At 42.9% G+C, this 13,043-nt stretch overlaps 1 protein-coding gene across 1 annotated transcript in view; it reads right to left on the reverse strand.

Annotated features, from left to right (window-relative positions):
• Positions 1–4,839, reverse strand: part of LOC135505681 (HBS1-like protein) — an 82,256-nt gene extending 77,417 nt beyond the window's left edge. Inside the window, exons 1-2 of the mRNA XM_064924724.1 lie at positions 4,655–4,839; positions 1,183–1,248 (exon numbers count right to left, since the gene is read on the reverse strand). Of these exons, the coding sequence (XP_064780796.1) occupies positions 1,183–1,248; positions 4,655–4,697 (109 nt within the window). The 5' untranslated portion in view covers positions 4,698–4,839. The remainder of the gene's footprint in view (positions 1–1,182; positions 1,249–4,654) is intronic.
• Positions 4,840–13,043: the final 8,204 nt, after the last annotated feature.

The following is a 13,043-nucleotide window of genomic DNA, read 5'->3' on the forward strand; positions in this document are numbered from 1 at the left end:
TACACTATAAAGAACATGTGTACTGTACTAGGGTAGTGTGACAGACCTCCTGTAGCAGGGGAGATACACTATAAAGAACATGTGTACAGTACTAGGGTAGTGTGACAGACCTGTAGCAGGGGAGATACACTATAAAGAACATGTGTACTGTACTAGGGTAGTGTGACAGACCTCCTGTAGCAGGGGAGATACACTATAAAGAACATGTGTACTGTACTAGGGTAGTGTGACAGACCTCCTGTAGCAGGGGAGATACACTATAAAGAACATGTGTACTGTACTAGGGTAGTGTGACAGACCTCCTGTAGCAGGGGAGATACACTATAAAGAACATGTGTACTGTACTAGGGTAGTGTGACAGACCTCCTGTAGCAGGGGAGATACACTATAAAGAACATGTGTACTGTACTAGGGTAGTGTGACAGACCTCCTGTAGCAGGGGAGATACACTATAAAGAACATGTGTACTGTACTAGGGTAGTGTGACAGAGCTCCTGTAGCAGGGGAGATACACTATAAAGAACATGTGTACAGTACTAGGGTAGTGTGACAGACCTCCTGTAGCAGGGGAGATACACTATAAAGAACATGTGTACTGTACTAGGGTAGTGTGACAGAGCTCCTGTAGCAGGGGAGATACACTATAAAGAACATGTGTACTGTACTAGGGTAGTGTGACAGACCTCCTGTAGCAGGGGAGATACACTATAAAGAACATGTGTACTGTACTAGGGTAGTGTGACAGACCTGTAGCAGGGGAGATACACTATAAAGAACATGTGTACTGTACTAGGGTAGTGTGACAGACCTGTAGCAGGGGGAGATACACTATAAAGAACATGTGTACTGTACTAGGGTAGTGTGACAGACCTCCTGTAGCAGGGGAGATACACTATAAAGAACATGTGTACTGTACTAGGGTAGTGTGACAGACCTGTAGCAGGGGAGATACACTATAAAGAACATGTGTACTGTACTAGGGTAGTGTGACAGACCTCCTGTAGCAGGGGAGATACACTATAAAGAACATGTGTAATGTACTAGGGTAGTGTGACAGACCTGTAGCAGGGGGAGATACACTATAAAGAACATGTGTACTGTACTAGGGTAGTGTGACAGACCTGTAGCAGGGGAGACACACTATAAAGAACATGTGTACTGTACTAGGGTAGTGTGACAGACCTGTAGCAGGGGAGATGCAGTAGTCATCGTCAACAGACTGTCCATACAGATCATCATCGTCAAGGTCTGCAGAAACACCAGGGAAAGTGATACAGTTAACAGAGGCAGGTAGCTAGCTGGGTTACACATAAACACACACTTCGTAATCACTCACACACACACCGTAATCACTCTCTCTCACACACACACTGGCTGCCTATCATTTGGGCTCGTCAGCAACTCTGCCTGGCAGCTTGTATGAGGCCTTTACTGGTGGACTGGACACACACCAGTATCTTTCAATAGTGAAACAATGACCTCACATTGAATAACGAGTATACTGTAAAAATTTAACTAAACGGCACATATTTCAGCAAATAAACGGCCATTTCTAAATCAATTCTTTACCAGGTTACCGTGAATTACCATCAATTTGTTTACGATGAAGAACCTGCGAGTCACTGGCTGCTAACGGCTGAGAAGTGATAACTAACTGTACAACTTTGAGAGAGCAGATCCCTTGAAGTGCTTAGTCAAAGAGGAGAATAATTATTCTGTCAACAAATAAATAAACATATAAAAAAATTACATTTATTAGGCATACGAAGACAAAAGAAATGTGACAGTGTAAATGATAACACATTATGAAATAAATTAAGACATTTATTAAAATGCTAGAATTGAATACTGCAAATAAACAATTAACTACAGAGCATTTAGAAGGTCTTCCTCATTTTGTTACGTTACAGCCTTCTAAAAAGGATTCAATTTTTCCTCATCAATCTACACACAATACCCCATAATGACATCACAATACCCCATAATGACATCACAATACCCCATAATGACATCACAATACCCCATAATGACATTACAATACCTCATAATGATGGAAGCAAAAAGAGGTATTTAGACATTTTAGAAAATGTATTAAAATTAAAACTGAAATGTTACATTTAAATTAGTATTTAGACCCTTTACTCAGTACTTTGTTGAAGCACCTTTGGCAGCGATTACAGCCTCAAGCCTTCTTGGGTCTGACGCTACCAGCTTGGCACACCTGTATTTGGGGAGTTTCTCCCATTCTTCTCTGCAGTTCCTCTCAAGCTCTGTCAGGTTGGTTGGGGAGCGTCGCTGCACATATATTTTCAGGTCTCTCCAGAGATGTTCGATCAGATTCAAGTCCAAGCTCTGGCTGGGCCACTCAAGGACATTCAGAGTGATGAAGCCAAGCCACTCCTGTGTTGTCCTGTTGGCAGGTGAACCTTCGGCCCAGGCGGAGGTCCTGAGGCTCTGGAGCAGGTTTTCATCAAGGTTCTCTCTGTACATTGCCCCGTTCATCTTTGCCACAATCCTGACTAGTCTCCCAGGCCCTGCCACTGGAAAACACCCCCACCGCATGATGCTGTCACCACCATGCTTCACCATAGGGATGGTGTCAGGTTTCCTCCAGACATGATGCTGCCACCACCATGCTTCACTATAGGGATGGTGCCAGGTTTCCTCGGGGCATGATGCTGTCACCACCATGCTTCACCATAGGGATGGTGCCAGGTTTCCTCCGGACATGATGCTGTCACCACCATGCTTCACTATAGGGACGGTGCCAGGTTTCCTCCGGACATGACGCTTGGCATTCAGGGATAAAGAGTTCATCAGACCAGAGAAGATTGTTTGTCATGGTAGGAGCTCTTTAGGTGCCTTTTGGAAAACTCCAAGCGGGCTGTCATGTGCATTTTACTGAGGAGTGGTTTCCGTCTGACCAGTCTACCATAAAGGCCTGATTGGTGGAGTGCTGCAGAGATGGGTTGTCCTTCTGGAAGGTTCTCCCATATCCACAGAGGAATTCTGGAGCTGTCAGGGTGACCATTGGGTTCTTTGTCTCCTCCCTGACCAAGGCCCTTCTCCCCCGATTTCTCAGATTGGCCAGGCAGCCAGCTCTAGGTGGTTCCAAACTTCTTCCATTAAAGAATGATGGAGCCCACTGGGGACCTTTAATGATGCAGATTTGTGTTGGTACCCTTCCCCAGATCTGTGCCTCGACACAATCCTGTCTCGGAGCTCCACAGACACTTCTTTCAACCTCATGGCTTGGTTTTTGCTGACATGCCCTGTCAACTGTGGGACCTTACATGGACAGGTGTGTGCCTTTCCAAATCATGTCCAATCAATTGAATTTACCACAGGTGGACTCCAATCAAGTTGTAGAAACATCTGAAGGATGATCAATGGAAACAGGATGCACCTGAGCTCCATTTCGAGTCTCGTAGCAAAGGGTCTGAATACTTATGTAAATAAGAGACTTCTGTTTTTTTATTTATAATACATGTTCTAAAAACCTATTTTCAAATCTAAATTGTATGTCACATGATCCCGAATACAACAGGTGTCAACCTTACCGTGAACTGCTTACTGACAAGCCCTTAACCAGCAGCACAGTTCAAGAAAGAGTTTCTTAATAAACTAAAGTAAAACAAACGTAATTCAATCCAAAAAAAAGTAACAAGAAAATTACACAACAATGACAAGGCTATTCACAGAGGATACGTGTACCGAGTCAATGTGTGTGGGTACAGGTTAGTCAAGGTCATTTGTAAAGTAACTATGCATAGATAATAAACAGCGAGTTTTCGCTTTGTCATCATGAGGTATTGTATTGATGAGGAATAATAATAATTGAATCCATTTTAGAAGAAGGCTGTAACGTGTCAAAATATGGAAGGAGGGAAGGGGTCTGAATACTTTCCGAATGCACTGTATATAACTAACATTTTGGGCAATTCAACCAAATTCACATAGAAATGTGAGTTATAGATCTGTCATGCTCAATGAAAGCCAGTCTAAGAAAAGGTAAATATGTTCTATGTACGCTATGTCTATGCTTCCTGTTCTTACGTTTAGTTTTTTTGCTCATTTTACTTGAAGTTTTGTACACCAGCTCTAAACAGCTGAAAATACTATACTTTTGGTTATAGAAAATAGATTTCTCGGCAGTTTAGATGATTGAATGATACTCTACATTATACTTGCTTGTTTTGTCACATTAACTGAAATAAGGCAAACTATTAGAATCTTTAGCCACCAGGAAATGGTGTTGCTATTTTTGCATGGTGCAGCTTTAAATATGGTTCATGGTTCGTTTCCTTGCCACGATACTAATGAGTATCGCGATACTTGTATCCTACTGGCCAGCTTCAGTGAGTGGAACTTAAAAGGCTAACTAGCTAGCAAGCAAGCTAACTAAGCAATAATATTGACACATATCGGCCGATAGTTGACTTAGTTCATTAAATGAACTAAATAGTTCAACTCAGTTCTCTGAAATATATTCCTTTGTGTTAATGTTAAGGCACCAATTGCAGTTGACACCCCAAATAGGACACGACAGCAATAAATTGACCCTTATCAAGCTAATCGGCTAACGTTAGCTTGCTAGATAACACGTTGGTTTGTTCGGGCATCGGAGGGTCCAAGCACTTTCACAGCATCTAACCTTCATCATAGTTGTAGCCTCGGACATTTCTGTGCCGGGACATGTTGCCTTTATACTTCTCCTTTCGGCCGTGTTGAGGCGGTTTTTTGGCTCACAGCGTTTGTTGTAACATGTCATGCGTCCATATAGGAATAGGCGAAGCGAGAGGTTTTACTCCGCCACATAAAAAATCTGTCCACGAAGTGGAATAGTTTGTATGGAGGTCAATGAAAGAATGTTGAATTTTGCCAACAACAACAAAATACATATATATAATTACTTATTTGCTACGTGAGATTATTTTTGATCGAATAGAATTGTCGTTAATGACTAGATCGTTACGAATGCACAGATATGAGTGGACGAGTTTATTTTAGATTTCCCCTTGTCATAGAGATAAATAGATGACTCCTAATGAATATAGCATGGGCTTTGTCAATGAGGGCTTCCACTATTTTAAAATATTCAACTGGGTGAAGATTCCTATGAGTTGGGAGCAATCAGCCAGTGAAGAAGAATCACATTAACTATTTTAAAATGGAAATTGCGTAAATGACACTGCCCATGTTGTCATAGACCCTGTGATGGTACAGAGACAAAGATGAGTCAACTATCTATCTCTATGGCCTGTTGTTCACACGCTTATCTTCCCTCCCATTGGCTAGAATGGTCCCATCTGATCTCGCCTTCCTTCCATCTTTTCGGACATGTAATTCCACTGTTAGATCGGTGACTCGAATATCTTTAATGTAATAGACCATCTTTGATGCGTCTCTCTTTCCGAGAGTCATTAACCCCTTTTATATATATATATATATATATATATATATATATATATATATATATATATATATATATATATATATATATATATATATATATATATATATATATATATATGTAACCCTACCCGAGTTAAAATAAAACCGAACAATGTTTTCCCTTATCTCTAAGGTCCCCCATATGTGCAATTGACAGTTGTATAAACATATTTTGCTGCAAAAGTGTTTACATTCATAGCTATATTACCACTTTAACTAAAACGGTGCAGAATAAAGCCTGGTTTGAGGTGGGTGGAATTCCACCAATCCAAAGAGAGGAAAAAGCCTTTGCGCTCTGTGGACAACGAATCCCATCATTAGGACAGAGACGTAGGCGTCTCGTCATTGGCCGTGTTTGAGAGCATACAATCCATGAAGCATTGTGGGTAAATGGTGACTGATTGACTGATGATACAAATAATAATGAGTAGTTATTTATGATGCAAGTTGATTTGTAGATCAGTCAGTCGGCAATCTTTGGCACTGTCGAACAAGCCCGTTATAAGCAGTATTTCTGGCTAAATAGCCACCTCTGCGCAGACGGTAGAGTAGAGCGCTCTCCTGTTGAGCGGTTCAAAACAACAGAGAGGTTAGAGTGAGTTTACTCGTGACATTGACGTTACCATGTGTGATTTAACTATTTGCACATCGTTACAACACAGTATATAGACCTTATATGACATTTTACATGTCTTTTGGAACTTTTGTCAGTGTACCGTTTACTGTTAATTTATTTATTGTTTATTTCACTTTTGTATATTATCTATTTTACTTGCTTTGGCAATGTAAACATATTTATCCCATGCCAATAAAGTCTCTTTAAATTAAAATGATAATTTAAGTTACTTCTAAACGCAGAGCTCGGGTCTGTCACACTGCTCCAATCCTAACTGAAATCCTGGCAAAGAGAAAGATAAAACCTGATGTCAGAGCAACGGTAAAATACGGTAGGGCGGAACCTCTTCAGTAGCAATACGGCGACGCTATAATGCATCTAGTCCACCAACAATACGAACATTTACTTTAACTTTGATCATAAAAAAAATGAAAAAATATTCTAGCATCAAAGCTGTTCCAAAGACATCCAAAGACATCATTTTTTTAAAAACAGCTCCATTTTATTTTTATTTTTTCCATTTCTTAAAAACAAGAAAACCCCACATTACCGTGCAGGTTGTTTTCTGTCGACTTTTCCAAGGAAACGTCACCTGAGCGGAAGCAGCTTCCGCCTGTGTTTCTGGAAACCACCCATTTGACGGTTGTGACAAGAACAAGTTCAGCTATGGACCAAAAGTTCCCTGTTTGAGTCGTGGCAGGGACAAATGTAGAACTTTAGCTAAAGCTAACCCTTTTCCTAACCTTAACCTACTTATCCTAACCTGCTCCCTTAGTTATCCTAACCTTAACCTAATTCTCCTAACCTGCTCCTTGAATTATCCTAACCTTAACCTAATTCTCCTAACCTGCTCCCTTAGTTATCCTAACCTTAACCTAATTCTCCTAACCTGCTCCTTTAGTTATCCTAACCTTAACCTAATTCTCCTAACCTGCTCCTTTAGTTATCCTAACCTTAACCTAATTCTCCTAACCTGCTCCTTGAATTATCCTAACCTTAACCTAATTCTCCTAACCTGCTCCTTGAATTATCCTAATCTTAACCTAATTCTCCTAACCTGCTCCCTTAGTTATCCTAACCTTAACCCAATTCTCCTAACCTGCTCCTTTAGTTATCCTAACCTTAACCTAATTCTCCTAACCTGCTCCTTTAGTTATCCTAACCTTAACCTAATTCTCCTAACCTGCTCCTTTAGTTATCCTAACCTTAACCTAATTCTCCTAACCTGCTCCTTTAGTTATCCTAACCTTAACATAATTCTCCTAACCTGCTCCTTTAGTTATCCTAACCTTAACCTAATTCTCCTAACCTGCTCCCTTAGTTATCCTAACCTTAACCTAATTCTCCTAACCTGCTCCTTTAGTTATCCTAACCATCCAAAACCCCTTTAGAAACTGAGCGTGTCTGAGCGTGTCTGCCAATCTGGTGCTAACACCCACCCACTGCCCTGGCTGAATGGTATGTAAGGTGGTGGTGATGGTGATGGTGGTGGTGATGATGATGGTAATGGCCTACATAGGTGTACAGAGGCCCATTATCAGCAACCATCAGTCCTGTGTTCCAATGGCACGTTGTGTTAGCTAATCCAAGTTGATCATTTTAGAAGGCTAATTTCTAATTTTCATTAGAAAACCCTTTTGCAATTATGTTAGCACAGCTGAAAACTGTTGTACTGATTAAAGAAGCAATACCTTCTTTAGACTAGTTGAGTATCTGGAGCATCAGTATTTGTGGGTTCAATTACAGGCTCAAAATGGCCAGAAACAAAGACCTTTCTTCTGAAACCTGTCAGTCTATTCTTGTTCTGAGAAATGAAGGCTATTCCATGTGAGAAATTGCCAAGAAACTGAAGATCTCGTACAACGCTGTGTACTACTCCCTTCACAGAACAGAGCAAACTGTCTCTAACCAGAATAGAAATAGGAGTGGGAGGCCCCGGTGCACAACTGAGCAAGAGGACAAGTACATTAGAGTGTCTAGTTTGAGAAACAGACGCCTCACAAGTCCTCCACTTGCAGCTTCATTAAATAGTACCCGCAAAACACCAACTGGCCTTCTAGGCAGAGTTGCAAAGAAAAAGTCATCTCAGACTGGCCAATAAAAAGAACAGATTAAGATGAGCAAAAGAACACAGACTCTGGACAGAGGAACTCTGCCTAGAAGGCCAGCATCCCTGAGTCTCCTCTTCACTGTTGACGTTGAGACTGGACAGAGGAACTCTGCCTAGAAGGCCAGCATCCCTGAGTCTCCTCTTCACTGTTGACGTTGAGACTGGACAGAGGAACTCTGCCTAGAAGGCCAGCATCCCGGAGTCACCTCTTCACTGTTGACGTTGAGACTGGACAGAGGAACTCTGCCTAGAAGGCCAGCATCCCGGAGTCACCTCTTCACTGTAGCTAGTATTGTCAAAGGTCACCTTAGTGTTCACAACAACAACAAAAACATAGATTATTCTGGAATTGTTACTCCTCTGCCATGTAAAAATGATTGACAGATTCGGACGGGACTAAAAATGACCCCCAGTACAACTAATCCTGTCCGAATGGAGTTTATGAGGTTGGAATAATGCTGTGAAAATGACGATAATGTACTTTTAGTGTTAGAGCTGTTTGAAAAGACCACGTGAAATTTCAGCTTGACATCACTAGGTAGTATTAGTTGTTAGACCAATAAGAAAGAGAGTTTTGCCCTCCCCTCTGCCAATCACAGATAGTTTTCAGGTTACCCATCTCTCCTAACAGTTTCTTGCAAAATTTCTTGCTTGAGAAATTAAATTTTGCTAAGAAGCTAATTTTTTGTTTATTTTTGACATTTAAATTATTATTTTTTATCACACTAAGATACTTCTTCTTCTTTTTTTACCCAGAAATGATTTGATATCGAGATAAAGAATGACTGCATTGGATCTTTAATCCCTTCTATTTAATAAAAATATATATATCTGCCAAAACCAGCTACATGTAATGGATTAGAATGAAGGGTCTAGTTGTTGCTTTTTTTGTTGCACACTTCAATATTGAGACAGGTTTTAAAAGTCAGGCTTAGGAACAATGACTCAAGAAATGAGATTTGGTGTAACGGGGTCGCAAGCTGTGCATGGAAACATACACACACACGCACGCACAAACAAAGCCTCCAACCCAGACGCACCTGTGTTCTAGAAGTGTGTGTGCAGCCACACACACACACCCTTCAAAGGTCAACCCAGTCGTGTGAGCCCACCCTGACCACAACACACACATACACAACACTCAGACAGAGGCAGTGTTTCAGACGGACCCAGTGACATCACTTTATTTCCATCACCACTTGGCTAAACAAGTTGAGGGAGTGAACACGTCTGATTTCAGAATGGCAACCTATAGCCTACACAAGGGCACCATCCGAGGCCCTGGTCTATAGCCTACACAAGGGCACCATCCGAGGCCCTGGTCTATAGCCTACACAAGGGCACCATCCGAGGCCCTGGTCTATAGCCTACACAAGGGCACCATCCGAGGCCCTGGTCTATAGCCTACACAAGGGCACCATCCGAGGCCCTGGTCTATAGCCTACACAAGGGCACCATCCGAGGCCCTGGTCTATAGCCTACACAAGGGCACCATCCGAGGCCCTGGTCTATAGCCTACACAAGGGCACCATCCGAGGCCCTGGTCTATAGCCTACACAAGGGCACCATCCGAGGCCCTGGTCTATAGCCTACACAAGGGCACCATCCGAGGCCCTGGTCTATAGCCTACACAAGGGCACCATCCGAGGCCCTGGTCTATAGCCTACACAAGGGCTCCATCCGAGGCCCTGGTCTATAGCCTAACACCAAACTGGAAGTCTTCCGTCTAGCTTGGAAAGACAGTACCGTGCAGTACCGAAGAGCCCTTACTGCTGCTCGATCATCCTATTTTTCTAACTTAATTGAGGACAATAAGAACAATCCAAAATTCCTTTTTGATACGGTCGCAAAGCTAACTAAAAAGCAGCATTCCCCAAGAGAGGATGACTTTCACTTTAGCAGTGATAAATTCATGAACTTCTTTGAGGAAAAAATTATGATTATTAGAAAGCAAATTACAGACTCCTCTTTAAATCTGCGTATTCCTTCAAAGCTCAGTTGTCCTGAGTCTGCACAACTCTGCGTGGACCTAGGATCAGAGAGACGCTCAAGTGTTTTAGTACTATATCTCTTGACACAATGATGAAAATAATCATGGCCTCTAAACCTTCAAGCTGCTTACTGGACCCTATTCCAACTAAACTACTGAAAGAGCTGCTTCCTGTGCTTGGCCCTCCTATGTTGAACATAATAAACGGCTCTCTATCCACCGGATGTGTACCAAACTCACTAAAAGTGGCAGTAATAAAGCCTCTCTTGAAAAAGCCAAACCTTGACCCAGAAAATATAAAAAACTATCGGCCTATATCGAATCTTCCATTCCTCTCAAAAATCTTAGAAAAGGCTGTTGCTCAGCAACTCACTGCCTTCCTGAAGACAAACAATGTATATGAAATGCTTCAGTCTGGTTTTAGACCCCATCATAGCACTGAGACGGCACTTGTGAAGGTGGTAAATGACATTTTAATGGCATCGGACCGAGGCTCTGCATCTGTCCTCGTGCTCCTAGACCTTAGTGCTGCTTTTGATACCATCGATCACCACATTCTTTTGGAGAGATTGGAAACCCAAATTGGTCTACACGGACAAGTTCTGGCCTGGTTTAGATCTTATCTGTCGGAAAGATATCAGTTTGTCTCTGTGGATGGTTTGTCCTCTGACAAATCAACTGTAAATTTCGGTGTTCCTCAAGGTTCCGTTTTAGGACCGCTGTTGTTTTCACTATATATTTTACCTCTTGGGGATGTTATTCGAAAACATAATGTTAACTTTCACTGCTATGCGGATGATACACAGCTGTACATTTCAATGAAACATGGTGAAGCCCCAAAATTGCCCTCGCTAGAAGCATGTGTTTCAGACATAAGGAAGTGGATGGCAGCAAACTTTCTACTTTTAAACTCGGATAAAACAGAGATGCTTGTTCTAGGTCCCAAGAAACAAAGAGATCTTCTGTTGAATCTGACAATTAATCTTAATGGTTGTACAGTCATCTCAAATAAAACTGTGAAGGACCTCGGCGTTACTCTGGACCCTGATCTCTCTTTTGAAGAACATATCAAGACCATTTCAAGGACAGCTTTTTTCCATCTACGTAACATTGCAAAAATCAGAAACTTTCTGTCCAAAAATGATGCAGAAAAATTAATCCATGCTTTTGTCACTTCTAGGTTAGACTACTGCAATGCTCTACTTTCCGGCTACCCGGATAAAGCACTAAATAAACTTCAGTTAGTGCTAAATACGGCTGCTAGAATCCTGACTAGAACCAAAAAATTTGATCATATTACTCCAGTGCTAGCCTCCCTACACTGGCTTCCTGTCAAAGCAAGGGCTGATTTCAAGGTTTTACTGCTAACCTATAAAGCATTGCATGGGCTTGCTCCTACCTATCTCTCTGATTTGGTCCTGCCGTACATACCTACACGTACGCTACGGTCACAAGACGCAGGCCTCCTAATTGTCCCTAGAATTTCTAAGCAAACAGCTGGAGGCAGGGCTTTCTCCTATAGAGCTCCATTTTTATGGAACGGTCTGCCTACCCATGTCAGAGACGCAAACTCGGTCTCAACCTTTAAGTCTTTACTGAAGACTCATCTCTTCAGTGGGTCATATGATTGAGTGTAGTCTGGCCCAGGAGTGGGAAGGTGAACGGAAAGGCTCTGGAGCAACGAACCACCCTTGCTGTCTCTGCCTGGCCGGTTCCCCTCTTTCCACTGGGATTCTCTGCCTCTAACCCTATTACAGGGGCTGAGTCACTGGCTTGCTGGGGCTCTCTCATGCCGTCCCTGGAGGGGGTGCGTCACCTGAGTGGGTTGATTCACTGATGTGGTCATCCTGTCTGGGTTGGCGCCCCCCTTGGGTTGTGCCGTGGCGGAGATCTTTGCGGGCTATACTCAGCTTTGTCTCAGGATGGTAAGTTGGTGGTTGAAGATATCCCTCCAGTGGTGTGGGGGCTGTGCTTTGGCAAAGTGGGTGGGGTTATATCCTTCCTGTTTGGCCCTGTCCGGGGGTGTCCTCGGGTGGGGCCACAGTGTCTCCTGACCCCTCCTGTCTCAGCCTCCAGTATTTATGCTGCAGTAGTTTATGTGTCGGGGGGCTGGGGTCAGTTTGTTATATCTGGAGTACTTCTCCTGTCCAATTCGGTGTCCTGTGTGAATCTAAGTGTGCGTTCTCTAATTCTCTCCTTCTCTCTCTCGGAGGACCTGAGCCCTAGGACCATGCCCCAGGACTACCTGACATGATGACTCCTTGCTGTCCCCAGTCCACCTGGCCGTGCTGCTGCTCCAGTTTCAACTGACCTGAGCCCTAGGACCATGCCCCAGGACTACTTGACATGATGACTCCTTGCTGTCCCCAGTCCACCTGGCCGTGCTGCTGCTCCAGTTTCAACTGTTCTGCCTTATTATTATTCGACCATGCTGGTCATTTATGAACATTTGAACATCTTGGCCATGTTCTGTTATAATCTCTACTCCGGCACAGCCAGAAGAGGACTGGCCACCCCACATAGCCTGGTTCCTCTCTAGGTTTCTTCCTAGGTTTTGGCTTTTCTAGGGAGTTTTTCCTAGCCACCGTGCTTCTACACCTGCATTGCTTGCTGTTTGGGGTTTTAGGCTGGGTTTCTGTACAGCACTTTGAGATATCAGCTGATGTACGAAGGGCTATATAAATAAATTTGATTTGATTTGATTTGATATAGCCTACACAAGGGCACCATCCGAGGCCCTGGTCTATAGCCTACACAAAGGGCACCATCCGAGGCCCTGGTCTATAGCCTACACAAGGGCACCATCCGAGGCACTGGTCTATAGCCTACACAAGGGCACCATCCGAGGCCCTGGTCTATAGCCTACACAAGGG

Source organism: Oncorhynchus masou, chromosome 19, assembly GCF_036934945.1.
Source record: "Oncorhynchus masou masou isolate Uvic2021 chromosome 19, UVic_Omas_1.1, whole genome shotgun sequence".
Lineage (NCBI taxonomy): Eukaryota > Metazoa > Chordata > Actinopteri > Salmoniformes > Salmonidae > Oncorhynchus > Oncorhynchus masou.